The sequence below is a fragment of the Nyctereutes procyonoides genome, unplaced genomic scaffold (genome assembly GCF_905146905.1).
Source record: "Nyctereutes procyonoides isolate TBG_1078 unplaced genomic scaffold, NYPRO_anot_genome, whole genome shotgun sequence".
Lineage (NCBI taxonomy): Eukaryota > Metazoa > Chordata > Mammalia > Carnivora > Canidae > Nyctereutes > Nyctereutes procyonoides.
The window spans coordinates 315,514-329,849 of NW_026575124.1; the positions used below are offsets into that span (position 1 = coordinate 315,514).

Genomic DNA, 14,336 nt, shown 5'->3' on the forward strand with positions numbered 1-14,336 from the left:
TGAGTAACTTGGGGGTAGGTGGGGGGTCCGAGATCCTTGCACCCACTGGACTAGACCACAGAGGGAGGGGAGGCGGCGCCCTGCAAAGCACTTTCCAGGTTAAGTCCAGCCTGAGGAGGAGCTAGGGGCGGAGAGAGGAGAAATTGGTTCTCCCCAGTTTAGCTCCCTCTGGAATGGGGGCAGGTGGACGGTCAGCTGAACAGAGAGGGAAGGAACTCTTCCAAGATCCCTGGGGGGATGGGAGGATTGGGGGAGGGCTTCCAGGAGCCCCCAGGGGAAGAGAGTCAAAGGAAGGGCTGAGGAGGAAGGTAGAGCGCCCTCCATCCCAAGGGGACGAGTTCTAACTGGTGTGAGGGGAAGTTAGGGACGCCCGCCACTCCGCATCAGGGTGCGTGGGTCTTCTCCAGGGGTTCGCCGCCCCCTCCCCTTTCGAGCCGGTCTTTGGTACAGAAGAGTCCAGCCTGGGGGCATTGGGGGTGTGGAGGGACCAATGAGAGGCTGATCCGCTTAGACGGGTGCAGGGAGAGAGCTGGCTGGGGACTACACCCCCGCTCCCCCTTCCCCCGCCAGAACTTGGGCCTGTCCTGTTTGACGTGCCCGCCCAAGGGGACGGAGGGGGTACCGACCGGAGCAGCTGTACTCCCCGCGGCCCAGGCCAGGCTCGCCGGGGGCGCCCCTGGAGACCCGCATGGAGGTAGGAGCTAAGGCCCCAGGGGAGCCGAGTGTCTCAAAGGAACCCCAAGGGGTGGAGACCGAGCCCAGGCTGGAGCCCCGCACGGCGGGGCGGAGGGGGGACCGCAGTGCTGGGCCAGGAGAGCAGCGGGGTTCGCCCCCGCGTCCGTGGGGGGCTGGCTCCCCGCGGCGCCCCGCGGCTCCGGCCAGGGCAGCGCCTCCTGCTGGCCGCCCGGCCCCGGCCCCGGCCCCGGCCCCAGCCCCAGCCCGCCCCCGGCCCCGGCCCGGACCCCCGCGGGCGCCGCCGCCTGGAGGGAGCCTAGGGGGCGCTGCAGCCGGTCGGACCCCGCGGCGCCACAGCCCGGACGGAGGAGACACCGAGGAGGCGCCGGCGCGGGCGCGCGCGCTGCGGCCACGGGGCCCGGGTGGGGGTCGGCGGCCGCGCGGCTTCCCCGGGACGGAGGGGGCGCCTCGCCGCGGGGGCTGGCGAGCCGCGCACGGGCGCTGCTCCCCCGGATCCTTCTCCCTGCGGGGCTCGGGGTCGAGCGCGGCCGCCCGGCTCCCGGGGCGCACGGCGCAGGGGCCCGCGCGGACCAGAGCCTCCGCCTAGAGCCCGAGCCGGGGCGGCCCTCGTGGCCGCGGCGGTGGGAGCTCGGGGTCCCCGCCTCGTCGGGGGGGGCTTGAGGAGGGAGGGGAGGCGAGACGTGCGGATGGAAGGACAGTGGGGGGCGCGCAGACAGACAGAGGACGCGGACCTGGACAGGAGGAAGAAGAGGCGGAAACCGAGAGCGGGGCTGAAAGGCGACGGGAGAGGCAGTGACAGAGGCGGCGGGGCGGGGAGGGAGAGGGAGGGAGAGGGAGGGAAGGAGGAGGGAAGGAGGAGGGAAGGGGGAGGGAAGGGGGAGGGAGCCCGGGAGAGGGACGCGAGCCGGCGGCGAGCCGGGCGGGCGTGGGGCGAGGCCGGGCGCGCAGGCGGGAGCCGGCGTGCGGAGCGGCGGCCGGTCCTGCTCCCCCTCGGAGCCCCGGGCCCGGGGGAGGGGGGCCGGCCGCCAGCCCGGTCTATGTCTTTTTCTGACTCCAGTGCAACCTTCCTGCTGAATGAGGTAAACGCGGGGGGACCCCTCCCCAGTGGGTGGGAGGGGAGCCCCGCTCCAAGCTAGGAAGAGGGCCCGCATCTGGGGGAGACTGCAGTGATGGGGAGGGGGGAAGATGCAGGAGGTGAGGCCGAGGGTGGACGGGGTGGGCAAGAAGGGAGGGAGCGACCAGAGCTGGCGGCTTCGGAGCACTGGGATTGGGAGGGGAGGGGGCGGGAGGGGACGGGAGGGGAGGACAGCCTGGGGAGCCAGGTAAGGGGCTTAGATGAAAAGAGGAGAGGAGAGGCCTCCACTAACCCCCTGGTGCTCCTCTCTAGGCTCCCTGAGGGCAGCCTAGCAGCTGGAGTGCTGCCGGTGGTTGGCCTGGTGCTGATCTTAAAGGCTGCTGGGGAAAAGGACTTCCCAGGACTGGCTCCTGACTCAGTTTCCCCATTCACTGTAGAGGGATTAGGATCTGTCCAGCTTCCTGTGCACTTCTAGGAGAAGCTGGAATGTCTTCTGGAGGTTCCCAAGAACTCCAACTCCCAAACCTGGTTGGTTATTCAGGCTCCCCCCCCCACCGCGCCCCCCATGTCCTGCTTCCATGCCTTGGGTACCGGCCAGCTGCCAGTCTAACACCCAGAACGAGGAGAGCAGGAATCCTCTCCTCGAATCCTTTTTGTGCCCTCGCTCTCTCACCTTATGCTCAGCCATGGAAAAGAAAAGGGGTTGGGGCCGCACGGATGTTGCCGGGCATGTGGCTGGTTTCAGGACAGGAAGTTGGCAGGGGAACTGGAGCAGGCAGGTGTGGGTGAGATGAGAAATGGAAGGGGGCACTGAGTAGCGACACTGAGATAAGGGAAAGACAGCAGCTCTGAGGCTCCTGCGAGACCCAAGGGATGGATCCGGGGTTGAAAAACTTGAACCCATCCTCTGGGGGCGGTTTTCATGGCAACTCAGGCTTCAGAAGCAGACTAGGACACTACTGTCCCAGACGGGACAAAGACAACAAGGTGTGTGAGGAAGGAGTGAAGCTGATGGCAGAGCCACCGTGTCGCTACCATCTTAGGCCGCCCGCGGTGGTGGAAAGAGTCCCCAAAGGAGAGACCAGGAGAGTAGATCCAGGGATGGGAAGAGAAGCAGATGCCTCGGCAGCTGTCTTCCCTGGAATCATCTTCCAGGAGAGAGCGCCCTGAAGGCCTTATTCTTTCACACCTCATGCCTCTTTTCTGCACTTCTGGAAAAACAGAAGGACCCGAAGTGGCAGGGAATAACAGAGGAGGATCGGAGGAATTTTAAGGAACTGGAAGAGGGCACGAAAGTGAAGAGAACAGTGTCTGGGAGCCAAGGCTACCGAGGAGGCCAGTGTGTAACCACTCCCCAAATGGTGCCGGACTCAGGAGAGGGCACCGTGAAAGCCGACCGCCTCCCTCGGCCCTGCTTGCCAGGCGCTTGCCAGGCGCCTGCCTGGCCTAGGGCTCCCACAAAGTTGTGCCAAATGCAGCAGGAGGAAGATGATAAGCAGAGCTGGGCTGCACCACTCACAGGGGTAGACAGACTAAAGCCGGTCTTAAGGTTAGGCCCCTTCTCTCCTTCTCTCTTGTCAGTGGAACATGAACAAGTGACAGGAAGGGGGAAGCCAGCTGGGTTGGGTGGTCTTCCTCTCTCCCGAGCGCTGGGCTTCTCCCATAGAGCTCCTCCAACCGCGTGCACGTTGGTCTTCTGACTCCCCCCTGTAGCTCAGGAAGGTAAAGCGATGAGGAGCAGATTCCGGATTCACTCTCCTGGGTGTGAGAAACTGGGAGTGGAGAAGGCCTGAGCTCAGAGGGGCTCCAAGTGGAACCCTCTTTCTGTCTCACCTCCTCCTCTGGCGGGGGAGTGCGGCAGGTGGGTAATCAACATTCAAAGGAACAGTGTTGCTCAGGAGATGGAAGAAAGGAGGGAGCTCAAATGGGTGGATCTTTGGGGAAGTTTATTCCAGATAAGGGCTGCTGCTCGGTCTCTAACCCCACATCTCAGTGCTCCCTGGAAGGAGACTGCCTGGTACAGCGCCGTACTGAGGCTCCAACCAGGATCCGGGCACCCCACCCCCATCCTTTTTCTTTTTTTTTTTTTAATTTTTTTTATTTATTTATGATAGTCACAGAGAGAGAGAGAGGCAGAGACACAGGCAGAGGGAGAAGCAGGCTCCATGCACCGGAAGCCCGATGTGGGATTCGATCCAGGGTCTCCAGGATCGCGCCCTGGGCCAAAGGCAGGCGCCAAACCGCTGCGCCACCCAGGGATCCCCGGGCACCCCACCCCCATCCTTTTTCTAAGGAGGGAATCTGGCCTGACACTAGTGATTGGGTCATCTTGCCCTTCCTTCCCCCTCTCAAGCCCAAGGCGGCCGGGGTCCCACCTTCTGTCACTGCTCCCACAGTCCCCCTACCTCCACCCTCCGGGTTCTTCCCTCCTCCCTTCAGGCTCCCCTAAAACAGCCCCTCCCCCAGTTCCCACGGATGCCTTGGCAATGCCTGGCACCGTCCTTGGCGAGGAAGGGAGGAAGGGAACCCCCATCCTGGCCAGACCAGGAGGGAATCTGCTCGCGCAACAGGTGTGGGGCGGCCGGACCCAAAGCCTCGCCCTTTGCGCGGGGTGGGCGACCTGGTCCTTGGCTGCAGGGTCCCAGCAAGGAGGGGGCCGAGGCCACTTTCACGGCAGTGGCCTGGGGTCGCCAAGCCCGTCCCTCCCCAGTGCCATCGCGGGGTGTGCCCTCGGAGTCTCGGGGCCGCCGGGGCCCAGGCCGGCCGGCGGGTCACCTGGGGCCCCTCCCCCGTCCGCCGCCCGTCCCCCGCCCCCGCGCCGCCTCCCCGCGCTCCCCCGGTCTCCCCAGTTTCCTGTCTCCCCCCTCCCTCGCCCGGCCTCGACCCCTCCTCCTCCGCCCGCCGCCTCCCGCCACCTGCGCCCCCCGCGTCCCCGGCGCGGGCGCCCCCTCCCCTGCTCCCCTCCCCCGCGCCAGCCCTTTGTTTCCCGGCGGAGTATTTCCTGGGTTGCCGAGCGTCCCTGTCTCCGCATCCCTCCTCGCCCCGCCTCCTCCGAGCCTGGGTCCGCCCCGCCCGCAGTCTCTCCTCCCCTTCCTCCCCGCCGCCCCGGTGCCCCGTAGGTGCCCGGGGACCCACCTTCCCCGGCCGCCGCCCGCCCCCGCGCCCCGCCGCCGCGCGCTCCGGGGAGGGGTCAGGTGGGCGGGCACTATTGTTGTGGGAGCCGGCGCCAGATTCCTCAGCCGCGCTCGGGGTGGGACCGGCGGGGCTCGGGGGGTGGGGAGGGGAGCGGCGAGCGCAGCTCCGAGCAGCTGGTCTTCGCGGCTCGCTCCCTCCTCGCGCTCGCGCTCCGCCGCCGCCCGCAGGGCTGCGGGGCTCGGTGGCACCTCGGGCGCGGCCCGCTGTCCTCGCCCCTGCTCGGGCTCCCCCCGCCCGGACTCCCCCATGTATGACGACTCCTACGTGCCCGGGTTTGAGGACTCGGAGGCGGTGAGTGCCCACGGTCGGGGGGGGGAGTTGGGGTGACTCCTCTTCTGCCTCGGACCCTTCCCCCGTCAGGACTTCGGAAAACGCCCCAGGGCAGGGGCAGGGCGTGCAGGGGGGCGCTCCTGGAGAGTGGGGGGACGATCTTGCTGCCGAGGGCTTGCCGGGGCCCCAGTCCGAGAGCAAGGGGCACGGGGTGTGTGCCCGGCGGGGGGAGCGAGGGGGGCCAGGCGCAAGCAGGTGGCTCGGGCGCCCAGGACTGAGGGCGGGAGGCCGCGGCGAGGCCGGCGCAGCGCCCGGAGGTCCCCAAGGGGGCTGGCCGGGCCGAACCCAGCAGCTACCGAGAGGCCGGGCTCTGTCTCTCTCTAGGGGGGCGACAGCTCAGACCTCCTGTGCTTCAAGTAAAGGACAATTCAGAGAGTCAGGAACCAGCCCCAGGAGGATCATAAACTTGGGGACCTCCATTATTCCCTCGCTTGCCCGCGAGCACCGCCTTGCCTCCTGGCCCTGCCTGGCCCAGCTCCTCTGGCAGGCTGGCGGCTAGGCACCCGCACACGGGTGGGCCAGCTGACTAAGCCCCATGCGTTCCACGCCTCCTGCCGAGGCGTCCTCAGAGCAGTGGGCTGCGAGCTCCTGCTCAGCGTGGAGGGCCTGGGGCTGAGGCCAGAGGGCCCAGGGCCTGGGGATGGAGAGGAAGCGCTGCCTCCCAGAACCAGGCAACTGATAAATATTTAATTCTCCTCTTTGCTTTTATCTCCTGACCCACTGAGACAAATCAGCTCATTAGGCAGTGATTCCCGGAGCTCAGAGAGCAGGGAAAGTGCCTGGAAAGATGGGGCAAGGATGGGGAGCAGCTTCTCGGTCCCTTGTCTCAAACATCCTGCATGAAGGCCTCCTCTGGAGAGGACCACTAGGTGGCCTGGAAGGCTCCCTGATAGGTGTGGAGGGTAGAGCGCTCTGGTCAAAAGGGGAGTCTTTGCGTTTTCTTCAGACTCTTGCCAAGCCCAGGGTACAGGAGTTCTGGGGTTCCGAGTGGGCAGCTCTCCGTCCTTTTCTGGGACTGGGCTCCTGCTGGGCCCAATTCCCCATTGGGCCTCTGGGGCTAATTACATTGCAGCTAGAGCAGATGATTTGCAAGGCTCTGGTGGACACCTCTTTCTGACAGTTGAAGGGACAGCTGGCACGGCCCAGGGTGCCAAGGTGAGCTTGAGAATGAGCCTCTCTGAGGGGATGGGAGGGCCCTAGAATGTTCTTCCCATCCCCGGTGAGAAGGCAAGGGCTGTTGCAAGGTAAAGACTGACATGGGGATGGTGCCGGGGCAGCCTGCTGCCCCCTCCTCGGCTCCGACCCCTCACTGGTTCCTGGATCACCCTCCCCCCACTTCCCTTTCTCTTGCCTGGCTCCTTGCTCTCCCTGAGGCCCCCTCTGAAGCAGTAGGAGGGAGATCAGGCTCTAAATAAATCCACCGGCTCATCTCCCTCCTCTCCTTCCCCCGTGCCAGGCAAGAGTGGAGCTGCAGCCTGCCCACACACTCACCAGGCAAGGGGGGCACCACCAGGGCACTGTGCCAACTCCTGGCAGCTCCAGAAGTACTGAGCCTCTGGCTGTTTTGGCATAACAGGGGGTGAGGGAGGCAAGACCCCAGAGCGCACTTGGCAGGGCAGCCCTGGCCTCCCAGGTGATACCAGAGCATGAGAGATGGCTGAGCTCTGGGGACTTGGGGATAATGGAGAGGGGGTTCCATTCCGAGCACAACCCATTAAACCTTTAGGGGGAGATCCTGTCATTTCCGTCCTGAGGTGAGAGGCCAGGTGACCCAGACGCCCCAGGCAGGGAGATTAAGATTACTAAATTAGACGGAGAGCCCCTGGAGCAGAGGGTAAAGGTCAGACCCCTCCTCAGGCATAGGCCTGGACATCTAGGAGGCATCTGGTAGGTATTTATCAACGTGAGTGGTCATCCCGCCTTCTCTTGCCTCCTTCCCCTTGGCCCCTGTTCACTTCAGACAGCCATCTGCCATGGCTCCGACCCCTGAAAGGAGGTCCCCGCTCCACCGACAGTCCAGAGGTCCTTCCCGGGGCTCAGCGGCTCTTGACCCTGCTGTCAAGCCAGCCTTATTTTGTTCTCAGGAGAGATGGGGACCAGCGGGCTGACTACTCCTCTGTAAAACGGAAGACTTTCCCCCCTTTGTGCTACCTTCATGCCTTCCATCTACCACAGACATTGTCTTTAGCTTAGGCTGCAGGCCCCAGGGTTAACATCAAGCTGACCAGCGCTCCTGCTGACGGGGGGCTGGGGCAGAGGGCCTGGGATACGTGAGCTTGTGTTCCCTACTGCGAGTCTGGCTTCAGCTGCCTTCTGTGAGTGGTCATGCACGGTGAGCTGGAAGGAATGTTCCTCAGTCGGAGGATATTCTAAAACCCCTTCCCTACACATGCACAACACACTCCCCCGTGGACCCCTCATCTAGACTCCGATCTTCTCTCTGCCTCCTGCACCTCAGAACTGATGGAGGTACCTCTTCAGGCTTCTGATCATAAAGGGAGAAACTGAGGCAGAAAACAAAAGATTCCCTTTCCCCAAGGCATCCTGACTTCTACCCTCCCGTCCTGAGGTCCAGCTTCCCTTGCTCATTTGTGCGTCTCCCGCAGGGTCTCCCTCACGGTGAGCTCCGCAGCCCTCCAAATGTCCCCCCCTGCCCAAAGACCCGTCCTGTGGGCAGGACTCGGAGGCTCTCCTGGCTCAGGTTGCCAAAGACCCTGTCCCTACATCCCCAGGGTCCTCGGCTGGGTTGCCTTGAACTGACAGGTCCTTTCTCTAGGGCTGATATCCCTTTGGGGAAGGGCTGGGGAGATGTAGGCCAGATGGTAGGCGTGGCCGAGCCTCACTGGGGCCCAGGGAGACTGCTTTGTGTTGCCTTCTCAGTCTGTGTCTTGTTTGCTGCCCACACCTGGCCAGTTGCCCCAGCAGGTGTGAGAGCAAAGAAAGTGGGGGTGGGGAGAGTGGAGAGGAAGTGACTTCCAGGAGTTGGCAGCTCTCTGTCCTCCTCTTCACCCTGCAAGGGTAGGCACTGGGGGAGATGAGATCTAAGGGGGTGGATGGCTCTATCCTGACACCCAGGACCAGTGCCATGCCAACCAGCGTCTCTTGACTGTTCCCAGCTGACTGTACTCCTGCCACGCATCTTAAAGGGATAAGGACCAGGCTGCTTTGCAGGCTGATGGGAACAAGAGGGCTGGGTCTTTTAGATTCAGAATCATCTCCAATATATCATCTTCAGCACATCTCCCTTCACTCTGCCCCAGAGGCCAGGGTAGAGGGGAGGAAAGGAAGGAGGAAAGTGAAAGCTCTATTCAAAGCCGCAGTATTAATAGGCTTGGGGGGAGGGCTCCCAGATCCTAGCACATATGGATTGGGCCGGCTTTCCTGCAGCCCCAGAGGCACTGGGCCCTTCTCAGGGAGATGGAAGGGACCACTGGGGCCCAGACGCCCATGTGGACGTGGACAGGCTAGGGTTAGTGGAGGCACGGCTGTCGGAGGTATGGGGTCTCTGTGGTGCCCCTCACACCTGAGCCCAGGGGTCACAGCCTCTCCCGCATGCCAGGGTTCAGCCGACTCCTATACCAGCCGCCCATCTCTGGACTCAGACGTCTCCCTGGAGGAGGACCGGGAGAGTGCCCGGCGGGAAGTGGAGAGCCAGGCTCAGCAGCAGCTTGAAAGGGCCAAGGTATCAACTTGGGTGGCCAGGCCAAGGCCAAGCTGGGGTGGAAACTTGTGGTCGGTCCTAAGTCCCCAAGGGGTCAGTGGGCAGGATGCTCATGAGTGTGCAAGAGTATGTGTGTCCTGGGCGTTCCGTTGGGGCCTTCGCCCTCTACTAATGGGGCACTGAAGTCAGAAGGGATGCTGGGAGGCCCCCCTCATTTGTGCTGACGGCCAAATTCCCTAGCACAAACCTGTGGCATTTGCTGTGAGGACCAATGTCAGCTACTGTGGCGTACTGGACGAGGAGTGCCCAGTCCAGGGATCTGGAGTCAACTTTGAGGCCAAAGATTTTCTGCACATTAAAGAGGTGACCAACCCCAACCCCAAAGAGGAGCTACCGATATCCCTGCCCTAATGCTCCTGCCCGAGCTCACATGCCTCTTTCTCTTGTTAGTCTATAAACAAGTCCCCAGACTCCTCAGCTCTTACCCAGAACACATACCCGTACACCCCTTATCTAAAACCCGATCGGCAGGGCCTCCATCCTTCTGAGACCTGGCTTGGGCCTCAGTCTCCATATGCGTCAAGTGAGCAGTCAGATGAGTTGCCTCTTAGGTTCCCCGTGACAATAGTGATGCCTCACACTGAAATCTTGGGTGGCTCCGCCCTGACTGCCCTTCCCGCTGGCGCCTTCTCCTGCCCCCTTCCTTTTGTGCTCCCTTCCTCAGACCAGGTCTCTGAATGCCTCCCTGGCTCCTTCACATTGAGGAGCCGGGATTGAGGCCTGGGCGCCTCCTCTTACCACCCCTTCCCCCAGAAGTACAGCAATGACTGGTGGATCGGGAGGCTAGTGAAAGAGGGTGGGGACATCGCCTTCATCCCCAGCCCCCAGCGCCTGGAGAGCATCCGGCTCAAGCAGGAGCAGAAGGCCAGGTGAGAGCAGGGTTTGTGACACAGTAAACATACCCCCCAAACACGTGCACTTCACCCTGAGTACACGTCACCACAAGCACACTCAGACCCAGCCGCACACATTAGCGCCGTGCAAACACGGGAGCCAGCACACACAAGTACATGTATGTCACACACACCCCTCCCTCACTAGCTAAGATGTAAGGAAACATCTACGACTATCAAATGGTGTGCAGGATGTGCACACACACAGAAGCCGACTGACCTCCCTTTCTGCCCTCAGGAGATCTGGGAACCCCTCCAGCCTGACTGACATTGGCAACCGCCGCTCCCCCCCTCCATCACTAGGTAGCCTCCCCCCGCCCCGCCCTTCTTGGGGAGGTGGGTAACTAAGACACGGGGCGAGGGCTTGTTCCCGTGAGGTGAGCCGTGTGGGAAGGGGTTGGCGGAGGGACCAAAAGAGCTCCGAGAAACCCAGTGTCTCCCCTGGGGAAGGGAATACCGTGTGCCCAGGGCTTTTCCCCCTTCACCAACTTTAATCTTTTATTTCCTTTTCCAAAAAGCCAAGCAGAAGCAAAAGCAGGTGAGTCAAGGAAGGGACCTGGGCTGGGGGGGGCTCATGGCTCACTGCTGTGGGGACAGGCTTCTGGGCCGTCACTGTTGGAAAGGCAGGAGAACAGAGAAGGGAGGGAGCCCAGAACTTCTGAATCTGCCCCACACCAGTCAGGCATAGGACAGGTGACAGGGCCCCATGGCTTTGCCTGACCTCAGGTCAATTCTGCAGGCAGAGCATGTTCCCCCCTATGATGTGGTGCCCTCCATGCGGCCTGTGGTGCTGGTGGGACCCTCTCTGAAAGGTTACGAGGTGAGAGAAGGTCCCTGACCTCAAAGAGTTGCTTCTAACTGGGGCAGGGGCAGTGGGAGGGGGTGTCCCCCCACAGGGGTTCTGGGCGCGGAGGGGGCAGGCTTCAGGGCCGTGCCTAGGGATGCTGCCTCCCTCCATGAGGACGCTTGGTCAGTCCCATGCCTTAGCCCTAACCCGCCCTCCTCCCCTCCACCTCCCCAGGTCACAGACATGATGCAGAAGGCTCTCTTCGACTTCCTCAAACATAGGTTTGATGGCAGGTAAGCGGCTCTGGCCCCAGGTGGCATGAGAACCAGGGAGAAGATCACCATCTCCCTCCAGATGCCTGTAGCGAGGACTTTTCCAAAGAGAAAGCTAGTGGGACCTGGGTAAGGAGAGGCCTAAGTCTTGAAATTTAGAGGTGGGCTGTGATTCCCGCCCCTACCCAGGATCTCCATCACCCGAGTCACCGCTGACCTCTCGTTGGCAAAGCGATCTGTGCTCAACAACCCCGGCAAGAGGACCATCATTGAGCGCTCCTCCGCTCGCTCCAGCATTGGTGAGAAGTCCCGGTCTCCTGCTTCTAGTCCCACTCAAGCGTTAGTGAGACCCTTCCTCCTACATTTCTCTTCCCTGGCACCTTGCAGTCCTGTCCAGCTCCTCTACCTGCCCCAGCACCGGCAAGAACCACCGCAGCCACCCCGGCTCCCGGTCTCTCTGCTTGCCCGGGCCTTGAGGAATACCCTCTCCCTCCAATTCCTTCCCATCTACCATCTGGGAGTGCCCACAGCCCCGCTGGAGTAAGAAGTAGGAGGAGCCCCAAGGTGAGCATCACTGCTCGCTTGCCCCCTCCACAGCGGAAGTACAGAGTGAGATTGAGCGCATATTCGAGCTGGCCAAATCCCTGCAGCTGGTAGTGCTAGATGCTGACACCATCAACCACCCGGCACAGCTGGCCAAGACCTCGCTGGCCCCCATCATCGTCTTTGTCAAAGTATCCTCACCAAAGGTACATCAACGGTGGTGGCGGAGGCCCACAGGGCTGCCCTCCCACGAGGCAGTACAACTCTACTTGGTCCCTGCCCCAGGGCTCCCGAGTTCCCCTTTCCTGCTGCCCCTCTGTCATCCTCACTGGCTACTGACACCATATCCCAAGCGGGGGACATGCCCGGTTCTTTCTAGGCCCAGCTCTGCCCTTTCCCCTCAGGTCCTCCAGCGCCTCATCCGCTCCCGGGGGAAGTCACAGATGAAGCACCTGACTGTACAGATGATGGCATATGATAAGCTGGTTCAGTGCCCACCGGTGAGTGCCTGGATCAGCTACTGCTGTGCCCGCTCTTGCTTTTCCAGGGCTGGGGGAGTGATGGAGATGGAGGGGGGTGCTGCTACTGAGAGGAAGCCAATCTTTCCCCTTTTCCTTTCCTCCCTAGGAGTCATTTGATGTGATTCTGGATGAGAATCAGCTGGAGGATGCCTGTGAGCACCTGGCTGAGTACCTAGAGGTTTACTGGAGGGCCACCCACCACCCAGCCCCTGGCCCTGGACTTCTGGGCCCTCCCAGCGCCATCCCAGGACTTCAGGTACCCATCTCCAGTTCTCAGGCTAAGCCAGCCAAAGCACTGCCCCCTCCTGGCCCAGGGGACTGCCCTTGGCCTCCGGCTCGAAGGCCGAAGGATTGCAGATCTCAGCTGTGCTGTACAGAGCTAGGGCAGATGGGCATAGAACTTCCTGATGAGAGGGGAGGAAATCAATGAGATGGGTAATCTCAGGTTACTTTTCTGGGCTCACTCTTTCTTTTAGTCTGTCTTGAAGGCAGAGCCTGAATTTTGCAGGAGTCCAAAGCTCCAGTTTTCCATGTCTCAAGTGAAAGATTCCTCTCCCTCCTTGCACCATCTCCTGTATCCAGGAACTGAGAGATGAGGGAGGAAGAATTGCCCCCACCCCAACACACAAACACCAGAGAGGGGAGGGAGGCCAAGGCGAGGTTGGCCCTGTCTACTTAGAGCTGTTGTGTTGTCCCCAGAACCAGCAGCTGCTAGGGGAACGTGGCGAGGAGCACTCACCCCTGGAGCGGGACAGCCTGATGCCCTCAGATGAGGCCAGCGAGAGCTCCCGCCAAGCCTGGACAGGGTCTTCACAGCGTAGCTCCTGCCACCTGGAGGAGGACTATGCAGACGCCTACCAGGATCTGTACCAGCCTCACCGCCAACACACCTCGGGGCTGCCTAGTGCTAACGGGCACGACCCCCAAGACCGGCTCCTAGCCCAGGACTCGGAGCACAACCACAATGACCGGAACTGGCAGCGCAACCGGCCCTGGCCCAAGGATAGCTACTGACGGCCTCCTGCTGCCCTACCCTGGCAGGCGCAGGCACAGCTGGCTGGGGTGCCCACTCCAGGCAGGTTGGAGTTAGACTGGCATTAGGCTGGCACTAGGCTCAGCCCCCACAACCCCTGCCCAGCCCCAGCTCCAGGGCTGCCTGTGGTCCCAAGGTTCTGGGAGAAGCAGGGAGCCCCCTTACCTCCTGGGCAGTGACCCCCCTAGGCTCCCATTCCAGGTACTAGCTGTGTGTGCTGCACCCCTGGCACCTTCCTCTCCTGCACAAGAAGCTGCCCCACCAGGCAGTGCCCTCAGGCCAGGAACCCCTTTGCCAGGGGCCTTCCCACCAGACTCAGGGAAGGGATGCCCCCTCAGAGTGACAAGAGGGTGGGGGTGCGGGCAGCATGGCACGAGGAAGAAGCAAGGTCCCGGAGCAGGCACCAGTCCTAACAGTCAAGGGACTTGGGGGTTGTGCTTTGGGGTTCGAGGTCCGCCACTCACCTCACTGCCACACGTTAGAAACGAGACAATCAAAGCCCAACAGGGTGACACTCCTGTCCATCAGCTGGGGTGGGGCATCCGCACACGAGGCTGGAGCAGCAGGCAGGCTAGGCTGGGGCCAAAGGCCTCACAGCTGAAGCTCCCAAACGGTTCTCTTCACCTACTGGGGAAGCTTCTTAACACCTGACAGCGCCAGAGACAGGAGCATGGTCAAGCCAAACGGCAGACAGGAGCCAACCTGGATTGGGGGTTTGGGAAGGGAGGGCGTGTATAGCAGAGAACATATGGAACAGCTTCGGGGGCCTCCTTGCCCCCCTCATTCTTTCGCTCTTGCATCCGGTCATATCTGTTCTTGGCCCTCATGCCTCCCGGGCACATGGGCCCAACTTTATTCGCTGATTCATAAACTGCTGCTTGTTAAGTTAGGGTTAGATGGGGAGAGAGAGGACGCAGTGGACAGCCCCCAGAGGCCCTGTCTACCCGACTACCCTTGCCTTATGGCTCTAGTGTGTGACCTACAGAGCATGTTCCACAAGACCCCCACCTCACTGTCATCACTAATAAACACCATGCACAGTCCTGCAGGCTCCTGTTCTGTGTGTGCTGGCTCAGGTGGCCAAGTGTGTCACCGGGCAGTCCAAGCCTGAAGGAAACAAGTATCCTGGCCCTCTCTCTCATGGAGGAGTCACTGACTGGGATGGGAACAAGGACAGAGCTGGGGGACAGAGCTGGCACTATGCTCCCAGGTGCTTCCTCCCACCCAGGTGCCGGAAGACATTCAGCATCTCAGAAAGGACCTGCTCTGA

General features: G+C 62.0%; 1 protein-coding gene across 3 annotated transcripts; it reads left to right on the plus strand.

Annotated features, from left to right (window-relative positions):
* The first annotated feature begins 1,609 nt into the window (after window positions 1-1,609).
* Window positions 1,610-14,109, plus strand: CACNB3 (calcium voltage-gated channel auxiliary subunit beta 3). 3 transcript variants are annotated; one of them, XM_055337193.1, is made up of 13 exons: window positions 1,610-1,775; window positions 8,856-8,978; window positions 9,198-9,320; window positions 9,771-9,886; window positions 10,149-10,213; window positions 10,429-10,448; window positions 10,650-10,730; window positions 10,932-10,990; window positions 11,159-11,268; window positions 11,567-11,718; window positions 11,917-12,012; window positions 12,140-12,289; window positions 12,733-14,109. In XM_055337193.1, exons 1-13 carry the CDS (start codon window positions 1,734-1,736, stop codon window positions 13,045-13,047), a joined length of 1,452 nt encoding a protein of 483 aa, XP_055193168.1. In that variant the 5' UTR covers window positions 1,610-1,733; the 3' UTR covers window positions 13,048-14,109. The 3 variants fall into 3 exon arrangements, with proteins under 3 accessions (XP_055193168.1, XP_055193167.1, XP_055193169.1); XM_055337192.1 differs by lacking the exon at window positions 1,610-1,775 and adding an exon at window positions 4,878-5,257; XM_055337194.1 differs by lacking the exon at window positions 1,610-1,775 and adding an exon at window positions 4,878-5,257 and having other exon boundaries at window positions 9,774-9,886.
* Window positions 14,110-14,336: the final 227 nt, after the last annotated feature.